Source organism: Battus philenor, unplaced genomic scaffold, assembly GCF_028537555.1.
Source record: "Battus philenor isolate CCGP_79_NKW_IND1 unplaced genomic scaffold, ilBatPhil1.0.hap1 SCAF_4, whole genome shotgun sequence".
Taxonomy (NCBI): Eukaryota; Metazoa; Arthropoda; class Insecta; order Lepidoptera; family Papilionidae; genus Battus; species Battus philenor.
Window position 1 is genome coordinate 3,500,763 of NW_027181704.1, and position 15,067 is coordinate 3,515,829.

The window sequence follows — 15,067 nt, forward strand, 5'->3', positions numbered from 1 at the left end:
CACGTAAAAATTTATATACATATATCATTTTCTTGTAATTAAAGCACAACACACTACATTATTAAAACTGAACTCTTAAATTAGTAAAAAAAGTATTGAAATTGCGTTGACTTTTAGTTAGAAAGGGAATGTTCGAGTTTTGATGGCTTGCCGCAATTAGAAACAAAAGTGTTGCCATCTTTAAACTCAAAACAACGTAACCTCGAAAATCTATCGACGCACAGTGAAAATTAGTAGTAATTAATCAGCAATGCAACTTAAAAAATGCAAAACTTAATGACGCAAAGCGAGGTATTGGTAAATAAATTAAAAAAATATATATATACAATAATCAAATTATTAGTCTACTATTAAATTAGATATAAACGTATGTATTGCGTGACAACAAATAAAGAGGTAACAAAATTACTATACCCGGCGATAAATATTGCACATCAACTTTTGGAAAGAGTAAATTGACTTCGTAGAGTTACCTTTGTCGCACGACTGACAAAACGCCACATTGGTAGTGTGGGACAGAGATAATGCTCTACGATACCGAAATTAGCCGGTTGTCTCTTTCTAAAGGTTTATGTGCAATATTCATCGCCGGGCACTGTATTGCCACATTACACCATTGATGGTTTATATAAATATATATTTCTTAAGATTTTAAACTATAAAATTATTTCAAACAATAACTTATTTCTGACATAGATTCTTAAGTACAATTTTTTTAATGACTAAATAGGTCAAATTAGACACATCTAATGTTAACCTTTATAATAAGGATGTCGTTCTTAACGAAGCCGTTGCGTACTACGTCACTGACGACCGCATACTCCGTGTACCCGAAGCCTCGCACACATATCTCAGCCGTGGGCTTCTTAAACGCTATGAGGTTAGAGTTGGACATCATGGTATCCTTCTGGGTCATATCCGGGTCATACTGATTGATCATCGCGAAGGAGATTCGCCCGTTGAACGGCCATTCTAAACAATCGTCGTTTTCAGTTTTCATCAGGTGCACGTGTAGGGCGAAGAACAATGGGTTTTGCGGCGATATGTTCAGACGGACGCAGAATCTAAAAATTTAATACAAAACCTATTATATGGTGTAGCACTTAAAATATTGTATTTTTGTTGAAACAAAATAAATAAAAAATATTACTACTTTTAAACTGGTTTAAAAGTAGCAATATCATAATTTTAGAAGTCTTTTTATAAACTGTGTTTATGGCTATAATAATTATTATAAATCAAGAAGATGGTTGAAAAATGTCCTATAATTCCTCTTTTCGTTAAGCTATTCAAATCAATATATAGTAGCATCTACACATTAAGCAAAAAACATTCATTAGTACTTTTAAAATAAGTAAATGTTTCATATTTAAGACCCACGTCTATTTGTTTCAAGAAAGATGATTTCCCAACAAAGAATGTTCCTATGTTAGTACATTTGAATGTAAAAATGTAAAAAAAAAGAAATCTGTCTACATATAGATAATCCTAAGTTAGTCTCATACAGAATAAAAATCTGTCATGTAATCCTATGTTAGTATATTGAAAGTGAAGAAACTTGTCCATACTTTCATAATCCTATATTAGTCCATATATGGTAAGAAATTGGTCAGACAATCTCATGCTATTCTTCAAAGGCAAATTCAAAAGCAATAAATCTAGCCACATACAGACTATCATTAAAAGGAAGGAAATCTCGCCTCATACAGGAAAACTTATCTTATTCTATTCAGTGAAAAGAAATTTGGCCACACACACAATCTTATGCTATTCCATTCAAAGAAAAGAAATCTGTCCACATACAGACAATCCTTTGTTAGTCCATTCAAAGTGGGTAAATCTGTCCACATATACACCACATGTACACATATACAAGCAATTTCTAATTAGTGCAAAATGTAAGATGTTTATGGTTTATGTCCAAAGGTCAGTCAATCCAAAATAATACACTATATATTAATATTACCTATAGCCATTGGGAGAGGTATAAAAGCCGGGGCTGTAGAGCATCTTGTAGTGGTCCTTCAGCATCGCGTCTAATCTCGCCTTGAAGTTGTCCACCTTCCAGATGTAGTTACCCATGCAGTATCGCAGCATCATGTCGCTGTTTTGCTTCATCTTGGCAACAGCAAAGGCCGACAGCTGTTTGGACATGTTCGCAATCACTATATCCTGTTCTCTATTCCGTTGTTCTAGCACCACTACACGCTCATACAATGCCCTGGAAAAATGATCACATTGAATATTATCTCACAGTAAAAGTGAATTAATAAAATGTTTTTTTCATTTTATGCATAAACTATTTTAATCCTGAAAACGTTATACTATTAATAAAGAAGACTCTGATCTGTTCTTTGGCATCTATGTGATTGTAGATTTTATTTATAGATATACTATACATAGTCAATCTTCTAACCCGTGTTTTTTGCCCGATTGTTGAACTGCAACCTTTAATTTAATGATGATTTCAACTATTGCTTCAATTTGGCTTTTATTGCAATTAAAATTGAAGAACAGGATGCAAACTTTAGACGTATTTATTGTATTATTAACGAAAAAGCATGAACACAGCAAGTATTAATAAGTTATGTGCTATACGTGGAAATGAAGCCTTAAATTTGTATCAAGGCTTGTGATTGATATTGAAATACAAATGATCAATGTGGTGGAAGAAATCAGCTTAGTATTTGTGTGAGATGGAAAGATGTCTTAATGAGTTTGCGCAGTTTGTTTATGTCAGAGAGTTTCGAAAGGAGTTCTATGGTATGTCAACCCTGAGCCGAGCTTTCGTATCTCATTTGCAACTATCAGCTACACTAAACGGCTGTAACACTATGACATACAAAAATTTGGTGACAGTTGGCGAAGGTTGAGGCATCTCCTGCTAAGGAGTGTTTTAAGCGTGATAAAGGAAGTGGAACAAATATGTTTATAGACTGAAACTGACACTTATCTTATTTATAAACAAAAACTGTCTCATAAATTTTGTACTATTTATATTCCCACTGTTGGAACATTAAAGGCGGTGAGTGACATTGAGATTATGTACAGTTTAATGCTACAAAGCTATTATTCGGATTTTTGTGACCTACATATGATGTAGGTCACAAAAATATAATATAGTTAATATTGCGGGAAATCGCTGAATGTAGATAGTGTAAGTCCGGTCATTGTGACGATCTTTGGGGAAGGTATATGCTTTGGAGTGATCAGTTCACATGATGATGACGTCGCATGATTAAAGTTACAGTTTTTAACTAAAAGCGGTAAATAAATAAAAAATGAGAGGAAAATAAAAAGTGTATATTTACTTTATAAGAGCACTTGTGTTGGTAAGAGGCGCGGAAGTGCTCTGCGCGCCATCTTTGTCGGGAGCGTCCCATAGATTCATAGCTTCCTGCTCCTTCGCGTCGATGTTCACATTAGATATGTCGCTGTTGATTTTTACCTCTGAGTAAGCATTCAAGAGCAGCTGAAAACAATTTTCTTTAAATTAAATACTGCTATATATAACAGACAATAGCAAATTTATTTAGTTTACCGCTTGTATCTCAGCATAAATAGTAAATTTTAGTTATTACCTGTTCTTTTGTTATATTTTCTTTCACATTTATTTTTTAAATGTATGTGCATATGCTTTCAATTACCCCTCTAAAGCTTTCATATCTAAAAACCTTTCAATATACTAAGTCAAGCCTTTTGTCCAAACTTAATGTAAGTATAACATATATTTTTGAATTTTTACTACATCTTATTAGAAGCCTTTAAGCTACAGAATAATGGTTTCCTGCATTTTTAAAGCGAATGGCAAATATATTTTATTGTACTATTGTGTATATTTTCATTTATAGATATTTACACTCATATGGCTCTGCGTATCACTGTGCAGGTGGGTGTTCATCTCCTCCTGGCTCTCGAAGGTCTCCTTACAGCCGACCGCCTGGAAAGAGCATGGCACGCGGACGCTTGGCGGGCACGACGATTCCGGCTTGTTGTACTCGCAGCTGGCAATATGCGCATCCAGGTCCAACGGAGTCACCTTCACATTACAACCTGAAGTAATAACATGTGGAAACAATTTAGTTTATTTTGTTTTATTAATATATTACGCGGTTATGTTTAATGTAGAGTGAAAATCGCAAAATCCCGAGATCAAATAGCTTTGTGGTGAATGGATAAGGTGCAAGCCCTCATGGAATTGGCCCCGATTCTATGTTTGTATGGTGTCTCGGAGAAGAGATGACAGTAGACTTCCTCAAGGACATATGACTAAAAGATAAGATAAAAATAAAACAAAAAATTTATTTATTTAACATTGGAACTCTTAACAGAACACTTATTGATCATGAACTCATTATTATTTTAATTTTTTATTCTATTTTATTTTTGATTCTACTCTGTTTCGCAATGCATTTTAGTTGTGGTGAAGTAGCAGAAAGAAACTACAAAATTAAAAAGAGCTTTAATGAAATTTTTAATTCTATATTAAACATTGTGTATTTCTTTACTTATGTTTTCAAATGTTTAATTTTTATATTTAGGTTACCAGCTTATCGATAAAAGAAGAAAATTAGTTTAGTAATTACAGTGCTTTTTCAAAAATTATATGTGAAATATTATTACGGGGCCAGATTTTGGTAAACAAGCTGTTGCAAATTTATCACTGTTACCTTTGGCGGCAAATGGGCAGGACATCCTTTGCTCTTGGATTTCTCGCTTTGTGTAGTTATCAGGGAAAATGTCCACTTTCATGCTGAGATTGATGTTGTCTATGGGGCAGTGACCACTATTTCTGTAATAATATAAAAAAATATAACATAGTAGACAGTATTAACAAAAAACTAAGCTATATTTTAGATATTTTGATATTTGCATTCAACATGGTAGTTTAAATACAAGAAAATAAATAAAAAAAAAGTGTTCTGTCATTAAAATAAATGAGTTTAGTCCTGAAGCAAGCTAATTTTTGGGGGGAATCTTAAATTTCAAGTTTCTAATATTTTGGTTTCTCAAATAAAATATTAAATATTGTTTGTACAATGTATTATATCATATCTGAATTCATGTTATAATAAATAAAAAAGATGGGTTATACACAATGTTTGAGCAGTGTAGTTCAGCGGTAAAGAACTAAGGCTAGCGATGGTAGGTCGCAAGTTCAATTTGCAGGACAGAATCTTATATAATTCACACTTTGTGCATTCACTATGTAGGATTACCAATGCTCATTACCTTAATACTACACTGAGATCGCAAAACCACCTGCCATTGCAAGGTATAGGCCTTGTCCATACATATCTTTAGCCCTATACCTTGTAATGGGGCTTCTATGAGCAGAAACCGCGATAGTGAATGTTAATCACGATATTAATGAGTAGCAAAAAGACATAAAACATTTGAATATTTAGACGGTATTATCATTAACTTCAGAGAGGCATAGGATTATTAATTAGAAACATTATTATTGAAAACCTTTTGTTAAATGAAGCCATTTAATGTGGTACATTTAATGGCTTCATTTAACAAAAATAAATTATTTCACAGATCATTCTGAATTAAAAACTCTAACTTAAAAGGATTTAGACACACTTGTCAATTGTAAACTGTGATTATAAAAGTACACATCATAAAAAATTAAAGAATTCTTTGAACCACTGATCTTATAGTTAGGGCCACAGGCCACCTTCACAGTTCTTGCAAGAGCACTCTAGAAAAAATGGTATGTAGTTAAAGCAATGAGCTGATTCCCCTGAAACGGACATTCGAGAGGAGAATAGCAAAGAAAAAAGGATAAATCATTAAAACTTTGTAAATATGTTTCACAAATAGATTAACAAACCAAAATAATTTTATTGTCATCAGTGGTATTTATTTTTATAAAACCTTGAGTAATTATTGCTATTCACTCGAGCATGTAGCTTTTGTCCAGCAGTGAAAGAACAGTAATAGCCCAATACATTTTAAGCAATATTTTCTAAGACAATCTGTTAATAGTAACATACCCCGTGTTCGATTCACATTCCTCTATTTCAGAATTTGGTAATATTGATTGGCTTCTATGCTGTACCGCCGATACGAATGAACTTACATGTGAGAAAATTTTTTCCATAGTCACAAACACACAAACAGGCAAAGAAACAAGTAAGGAGCCAATTTTGAACAAAACAACCATGTCAATTTCGAAATATCATTGATTTTAAATAAATTGAATATTTATATTAAGTAGTGGTTTGGTGTTTCAGTTTTGCATGCACAGATAGATAACTAGAACTAGACAGCTCTACTTATCTAAACAAATCTAATGAAATTGACAATAAAAAATAGAATTTATCTTTCAGATGTGATAGAACAATAAATGTCATTCAAAAAAGAGAAATATTTACAGTATGACAGTATAACAATAAACTTCCTCTTTTTCTATATACTGTTATAAGCAGCAAAGAGGAGTTCAAAAGCTTGTTATCTATTGTTTGCATTAAGACAATGAGTGAATAAATAATCAGTTATGTTTAGGTCACACCACAGCTTAAAACGATTGTACAGTGAACAACTGACTCACTGCTAACTTTAAAAGCTTTTTTAACCTAAAGAACTTAAAAAAGGAAATGCAAATGGTATTTGACTATACATAAAAATGAAGAGATATTTTTTCAACTTAGTGCTAACAATGGCTCTTACATCATTATCCACAATTCTGAGGGTAGCACCTCATCTCTCTAGTGAATGCTGTATAATGAGACAAAATCAATCACAACTTTGCCATCTATATCACATTGTTTATGATGGTATCAAATGTGGCGTGAATCTGATAGAACCACAATATTGGGCAGTATCTACATATCCTTGTTCCTTTCACTTTACCAGTAACCATAGGTGTATCAAAATTCTTTCTCTTCCTGGCACTATGTCAAAACTACTAAAAACTTATTTAAACCAAATGTTATATTAATTTAGAATTAATGAGTTAATTATATAAACAACATCACATCTCAAAAATGACAAACCCTAGCTGTCAAAGACATTTAGGGTTTGTCTCAGCACTATAATTAAAAATTAAGAAGAACTTTGTTATACAAATTTCATTACTGTAGCAAGCGAGATATTCTTATTTTTCTATTATTAATGTAGTTGAGACTGGATACTATAGTCCTTCCTATGTGTTTATATGTAATAAATTTAACAGTAAGCAAGGTTCAAATTAAAACACAGCTATCTGCTTATTATGTTGGACCAAATTCTCACATGTAAACTAATATTCCAAATAGAATTCTGACAGGTAAAATAGTTATTAATATATTTAGTTCAATAGTTTTGGATTCGCAACAACAATCAACAATCTTAGACAAATGGCTGCCCCATCACCGTAACACATTATCAAGTTGACTTACACTCACAGGCAATGAACATGGAAGTGGGAGCTAAGAAGAATTGACATGTTTTAAGAATAATGTCAATTGTTTATTATGTAAAGTGGTTTTAAGTTCAAATAGAATAGGTATAAATACTTACTGCAACCAGGATGTGATACAGCTTTTGCAGAACTTATGACCACATGTAGTGATGACAGGGTCACGCAGCCAATTGAGACACACTGGACATTCATATCTGGACTCTGGCTGGTCACTTAGGGCCGTCTCATTAAGGGCAGTGATCCCCATTGGCTGTAAAGTTAAAAAACATAACAATGGATAATAAAAATAACTTTTATATTTTACATGAAGTCAAAATGATTAGTTTTAAGGATTTTATTTTTTCATATGAGAAAGTGACAAGATATTAACAGTATTGATAGTCACAAGGTCTATATGTATCTAGGAATCTGAACTGCAATATTAAATTTGCCATCGCTATCAAATATGAAATAGTAAAAACTATTAGGCCAGTAATTTTACGCCATGAGAAAACACAGTAATTCTATAGATATTGAGCTAGTATTTTGCAGCAAACATAAGTACTTTGGTGGTCTAGATCTAGAAAGCCTTTTGCATAGAGTAATAGATGTAATAAACATTAAAAAAGAGAATTTAAAAGTCATTATTAATGACTTTTTACTACTAGCTATAATATATTAAGTGAATTTAAAACATTAAACTGTGTGTGAATAAAGTAAATTAAAATATTTAGTTTTCCATCTTCATTGATTCATTGGACATTTACTTTTTAAATTGTCGTTTATTATATATTATATTATAATAAATACATACAATTAATTTCTATCAATTAAGTAATGGTTGGCCTGGCAAGATGTTTGTTTAAAAATAAAATATGTAATTTCTCGAACTTTTTAAAAGAAAATCATTTAAAGTATAAATTAAATATCAAGTGAATAAAATCTACTTACTGCTATACCTTCAGAAGCGCTCTTTGTTTTGCCCTGATCCATTACAAGAAACAATAGGCGGGTTAGAAAAATGTATTAATAACGCAATTTTAAAAGCATACAATTACGGAATATACGCCAACTGCCAAAACAATATGCAAACGACATTATGACGTGATAGGGTTGCCATTTAAACTATTGATTACTATTAGATTTCAAATGAATGAAACTTGTAAATTGATAACTTGTATTTCAATAATAAATGAATAGAATTTATTTAAAGTACTAAATAAACATGCATATTTATTTCCATAAAGCGGACACATTATTTATATCACAAAGTTATGCCATCTTATTTTTTATATTAACTTATATTTTTGGACAGTTATTAGTTATTTAGAGGTGTCGTAAGATGTCACTTACATACATGTTGGTTACAGCCGCCGTTGCACAGCCTTCACAATATTCGACCATTTTTGCTTACCGTGGCATTTTGTATGCATAGATTTAAGAGTGATTATCTGAGGGCTTTCATTATAGTCCAAATATTCCTTAAAAATACACGATTATATAACATCAATACAGTAAGACAAATTTTGTTTTCTTACTTTGAGTTTGTTATCTTTTTGATTTCGTGCGAATGTTAATCGAAAGTAAATAAATTATAAAAAAGTTATTTGAATGCTCACCTAGGTAAGTGGAGAAGTGAAATAACTAGACATAATACTCCAATAGTGTGTCATAATGTTAAACCAGTCAATCTAAAGCCACAACGCGTCTATATAAAAATGGCTGTATTGAGCAGCCAAAACTAGTTATAAAATAAAACATATTTTGGTTCTTTATTTCTAAAACTGAGCACTCGCTTCTGTTTAATTAGCATTTCCAGTAGCAGGGTGCAGACGTTGCCTAACCTTTTTGTGGTAGCGAAGCTTAGGACCAGCCGGGAGAGTCTTAGAATTCCGACGCAAGGAAGCCCGAGACTGCCGAACTTTGACTCGGTTGCCTGGCTAATAATACTACTACCACATCGAAAGTATCAGCACTGGGAGAGGAGGAGAAGCTCTAACGCTATCCAATATCACTTTTTTAATATGATCTGGGGTTGACGATTTGTCGTCAAGCGTATCCAGCCTGAGCTGTCACCTGAGGAAGGAAATGGCGCATCTCTCGTATTCTGGTCACCTTTTACACTTCAGGGCCGTGTTCTTGGCCAACTGTTCCGCCCTCTAGTTGCCCTCCATCCCCGCGTGCCTTTTTGCCAAATATACTTTTATATCTTTCCCTTTTGGTCTTGCTTCCATAATATTCTCTTTCACCCTCAACGCTAAGGGATGGAGGGTATCCGATCTTGTGACAGTCTCAAGAGCGGACCGTGAGTCGCTCAATATAATGCACGTCTGTACCGACTTTTTGGTCGCGTACCCTGTTGCTTCCGCTAATGACATCAGCTCTGCTGATATACGGTGCAGAAGTTGCTGAACTTGAGTTTTTTCACCGAACAGCTGTGCGGTGTCCTTGATGACGCTGAACGCCGCACTTACCTTGTTCTCTACGCGGCTGCCTTTATCTAATCTAAACCAAAGAAGACTTATTACAAGAAAGTAATCATATTCAATATATCGTGTATGTTTCTCTATTACATTGAAAATGTATTCACATTATTTTGAAGTCTTTTAGTATACGAAATAGAGGTTATTTTTTGTTAGTTGTCGTTGTGTATTAAACTACTAAATCAATAAATAATACCATCACTTTGAAAAACGATTTATTTATTTTCTTTGTTTTATAAGACTGCTGTAGATCAATAACTTTTAACACGAAGTCTCTTCAGGAAGTTAGTTATTTAAAGTGTTTCGACGTATTCTGTTATTCTGAACAAGAGGCCGTTAAAGACCGTTAAGTCAACATTGCGCGAGTCATAGTCAATTTATCCTCGTACTACCCTCAGCGCGCCGGACAAGGGTCAAGCCGATCTATCAATCTCATAGGATTAGAGTCGTGATCTCGTGATTCACAGCATCTTAGTGAAACACAGTTTATCTTTCGTGTTTGTATTAGATGGGCTGTTTCCTTTATATAATAGTAGATCAAACATTTTTGTGTATCATCTTTAAGATAGAAAGTTATTGTTGTAAAAGACAATAAAGATGAATTCTGAACGTTGTTTGCATTTAAATTTGGTACGCTTGTTCGTTGTATACTTATATGTTGTATTTGCCCTATTCTATGCAGTCAGCTTAGTCTACAAATCTGGGCAGAATAATTTGTCCTACATTTTATTTACTAATGAATAAAATGATCAGCGGAGTTCGTCTTGATGAATAAAGTCACTGGATATGGACTATGATTACTACATTTCATCGTCATATCGTCTTTTCGTTAACAAATATACTGTTACTAGGTGATTCAACGTTATCCAGGGTGATTAGTTATAGGTGTAAAAGCTTTAAAGGGATGAACGTATAGGTCATTTGACAACAGAAGGCTTTAAATCCTTTATACCTATTTTCAATCATCTTGTATAAAGTGACTACTAACGCTAAACCGTCGTCATCATTTCAGCCCATGACGCCCACTATAGGGCATAAGTCAAAGATGTTAATAGGGGGATATACCATAATTGAACGGGTTAAAGGTAGGCGGTTTGGCGATCGCATGGTGGTATTATGGTACGCATGGGACGCTGCTGTCCATCCTCTGGAAACTTATTTGTGAGCAGTGGTAGTCTTATATAATTAATGTCCAATAATCCCAGGAATTGAACCTGCGACCTTTGATCGCAAATCTCTGTCCTCAGTTCACTGTTTTAATACGTTACCTTATTTTATTTTCTTATTAGTATGCGACAGGCTAATCGTTTATAGCAGTATTGTCTGCGGATGCAAGAACAAACAATAATAATTTTTAGTTTGTGGTCATTCGAATTTTTAAAACGCTTTTCCGTACTATGCTATCATTACGTTATTTAATATTTCTGGAACTATTGATATTTGGATTAGCTGTACCATATATTCAATAACTGCAAATGAGCTATACATTCACCCATTTAAAGCCTTTACACATATAACCAATTACCCTGTATATCTTTGCCACATAATAAACGCGAAGGTGGTGTAGGTAGGCAATACAATATTGGTCAATTAAAAAAATTACGATATTCAATTATTTTACTACGTCTGTCATTCCCTGAAAGAAATTGGCCAAATAAAACTTTCTTGCGTCATTTTCATCCAATAAATCCATTATTTCCGACATCCTTCCTATTGTTCAGATTGTCGAAAGAACCGCAGACGAATTATGAACGTCTTTTTTCCTAAAGAGACAAATTTTATTTTATTTTCTTAATACTGTTTATTGCACACGTAACATTAGATATAAAAAATAACAGTTTTAATAATACGAAAAAGAACAATGGGCAGCAGTAAATACTTTTTTTTTCCAATACGAAAAGTAATACAAATGGTAGAAAATTTTTTAAAACCTTTTTACCAATTTTCTTGCCTATACATAGATAAAAATATTTTTAATATAACTTACATTCCTACAACACTGTCTTTTGCAATTTCTGTACATCCGAGGGGGTAGGATGCAGCCGGAAACCTCTGTTAAGGAAGCCAAGCTTGATGGTTACCTGGGAAGTTCCGGCTGGAGACAACATACTACAATTACATCGGAGGCCGCCGAGTTCTAAAATCTCTTCGATAGATGCACCATGGAGTGTCTAGGCTCCCACTATGGCACTTCGGCTTAGACTGTCTCTCGTTGATAATAGCCGTTTAGCATTCCGAATTAAGAGCGTCCGTGAAGGCTGAACTTCGATTTGGTTAGTTGCTATTACCTGGATAACATACCATTTAGAAAAAGAAGAACAAGAATAGAGTTTACCGACCTAAATAACTTCGTGTTACCGGAAACCTATTAAGAAACTCCGAAATGCTGGAAGCATGTTTTAAGGTATATAAGTATAACATAATTTTCCGTAAATCGCTCCAATTTCTAAGGAAAGCATTGAAATGTGGCAAGATTTTACCAAAGATGACATGATAAGCACGTTGCTGGCACTAAGTACTAATACGAACTACGTAAGTAACTGTAATAAGCTTTTGTCGTATGTATCGAGTGATTTAACCGGGGCCGCGCTGCGTTACGGTTGCGTCGCATTGTATGCTAATGCACAAAGCTTGGCTTTGATTCAACTTTTAACCGCCGACGTTGGACGAGTCTGTACGTGAAATAAGAGTTCCTTCACACACGCGGCAAATGTATTTAGCTCATAAAAATATTAGTATTTTTGTAATTATTGTTCAGAGAACATAAATATCTCTTTATTCTAGGATTGTGGAAAGTGCTGAAAATATTTGATATTAACGAAACAGTTTAGAGTTTGCGTGATAGATTAACGACCCTGTACTCTCTTTAACCGGATATTTGTTTCGACAGTTGGATTTACAACAAGGAAATTCCTTCAAGTGTTATATTGTAATAATTTACGAAACGTATATTAACATCATTTTAGCCACAAGGCGTCCACTGCTGAACAAAGATCTATCATGAAGAATTCTGAAAGAAAGCGACCTGCACCTGGCGTTTTCCGACGATTTTTACAAGGTCACCTGTCTATCTTAAGAGTAGACGTTTTAGGATCGCTTGCTGGCTCATGGTCTCCAGGGGTCACCTATTCATGACACTTTGTGGGCACTTCAACCTGCTCCGCAACTTGTTTGGCTAACTGGTAGATTCGACTGCGTCGCAGGTGGACTGGTTGTTATGTCTGATTATTATCTTGGGCGCAAACATGACTAGACTTACTACCATCCGTAGCAGTTGACATAAACTGCCCGAAATTGAAAAAAATTTCGGCTATAAAGTTTCTTTTGTTTATTTATTGCATCTTCTGTTTTCATTAATACCTTCATGATTTCCTTTTTGATTTATTCGCTCGTAGCTTTAATTATGAATACAGTTTTGCTGTATTTGATTTAAATATGAATATAATATTAAATTGTGCATACTAAAAAAATAAATTAAATAAAAACATAATGTTGCTAGGGGCGTACGCATGCGAAAACGCTGTCGTGTGGAAAGTATCTAATAACTGTAAGGCTCATAGAGTTAGGTAATAGAAATACATAGCCTTAATATTAATTTAAATGGTGGAAAAATATTCATCTCTGACATTTAAAAAAATGGAAATGCAAATCATTTTTATATAACTCAACACTCGTTTTAAAATTTCCGGTTTTTAATTAATATTTATAGCAGTAGCAGGACTGCAAATAGGTGCCAATAGCATATAACATTTAAGCAAAATCTATACTGAAGCTGAGAAAATAAAATTGAACAGTTCGCTTGTAATTGCTGCCAAAAAATAAAAATAAAATATTAAGATTTCTTTTAGAGATTCAAATTCAAAGTATGAGGTAAGCATAAGATTTATATAAAGCGCACATTAGTAAAGGATTTCGCATGTGAATCGACGCCTCGTTCGGCACGTTCGTTGGAATGCTTTCTGATCAGGTCCGTCCACGTTAGTCGGAATCGCAAACCGATGTTGTCCGCTTATGTAATATGCGCTAATCTTTGAAGATAGGCAAAGTATCGCTTGCCAAGAAATTTTTTGTAAATAACGTAAACAAACAGTGCTGAGACGTTGTATAATTTAAGCGGCTTTGCCAGAAGTTTTAATCTGTGATACTGTATGTTAGATACCTTTTTGTATCTGTTACTTGATTTTTCTTCAAATGAAAAAAAAACTCATATTTATTCGATAGTATTAAATGATGTAATTCTCTTAATATAAACATATCTTTTCATTATGTCTGTTATTCGGTTGCAAAGAAAGATATATTATTTCGCTTATTATTATTATTTCGATCAATAAATCAAGGACCCAAAGCATGACTGCTTGCGCTAACGCGTGATATTTGAAATTCTACCGCTAAAAAGTAGTTAACCTTATTTCACACCGATTAGAAAAATAATACTACAACGAGGAAAATACAAAACATGAATCAGTTGCAACATTAGATGAAGTGTTCCGAAAACCATATTTTTCAAGAAAAAAAAATGGATAAATCGCTAACAAAAAGGGCTTATGTTAAAAATAAAAGAAACGAAGAAGCTATTAATAAGTATTATTATTGTATATTACAGAGGAACGCAAAGGATTTGTACCAATTAAAATCGACAGTTTTTGTACTAAAAGAAGACAAGGAGACTTAGACGAGCGTCTTAAAAAAAGCCACATATCTTTCGCGTATTTTTGCTATTTATAGCAAAAGTCGAATTAAGTTATGTGAATATTACCTCCTTCATTGTCCTCCTCACTGTCTACTGACTTTCTTCACTCTTCTTTTTTTGTGAAATCTATTCTTCTACGGAATAAGCTGCCTTTGGAAGTCAGGAAAGCAAAAGCCGTTACAGTTTAAAACTGAAACTTCGAGAACATATGCGTCAGTAATTAGCAGAATCTACACAAAAGTAGTTATTATTATTTATATCTATCTCCACGAAGTATATGTATTATATTATATGTATATGTTATTTATGTATTGTATATAAATATTTATACGATGTATATATGTAAGTATTGTAATTGTATCGTTAGTAGGTATGTTCTATTTCATTATAGTTTAAGCACCTGTCTCGATCATTTCTCCTCTTCAGTCCAGCACTGTACATTTTTTGTGTGCATAAAGAGTGAATAAATAAATTAATTATTCCATTTTACTTATGACTTATATT

At 33.3% G+C, this 15,067-nt stretch overlaps 1 protein-coding gene across 2 annotated transcripts; it reads right to left on the reverse strand.

Annotated features, from left to right (window-relative positions):
- Window positions 1–360: 360 nt before the first annotated feature.
- Window positions 361–8,452, reverse strand: LOC137928817 (TNF receptor-associated factor 6-like). 2 transcript variants are annotated; one of them, XM_068771801.1, is made up of 7 exons: window positions 8,342–8,452; window positions 7,510–7,661; window positions 4,671–4,792; window positions 3,860–4,053; window positions 3,312–3,472; window positions 1,967–2,221; window positions 361–1,064 (listed from the first exon to the last, which is right to left on the reverse strand). In XM_068771801.1, exons 1-7 carry the CDS (start codon window positions 8,381–8,383, stop codon window positions 737–739), a joined length of 1,254 nt encoding a protein of 417 aa, XP_068627902.1. In that variant the 5' UTR covers window positions 8,384–8,452; the 3' UTR covers window positions 361–736. The 2 variants fall into 2 exon arrangements, with proteins under 2 accessions (XP_068627902.1, XP_068627903.1); XM_068771802.1 differs by having other exon boundaries at window positions 8,350–8,393.
- Window positions 8,453–15,067: the final 6,615 nt, after the last annotated feature.

Bases quoted from the DNA above. Each gene is read 5' to 3' on its own strand.
- LOC137928817 (XM_068771801.1), bottom strand. From the start codon at position 8,383: ATGGATCAGGGCAAAACAAAGAGCGCTTCTGAAGGTATAGCA. The intron at 4,054-4,670 runs GTAACAGTGATA...TTATTACTTCAG, and splicing joins CTGCCCATTTGCCGCCAAAG to GTTGTAATGTGAAGGTGACT. The intron at 3,473-3,859 runs GTAAATATCTAT...AATTGTTTTCAG, and splicing joins ATACGCAGAGCCATATGAGT to CTGCTCTTGAATGCTTACTC.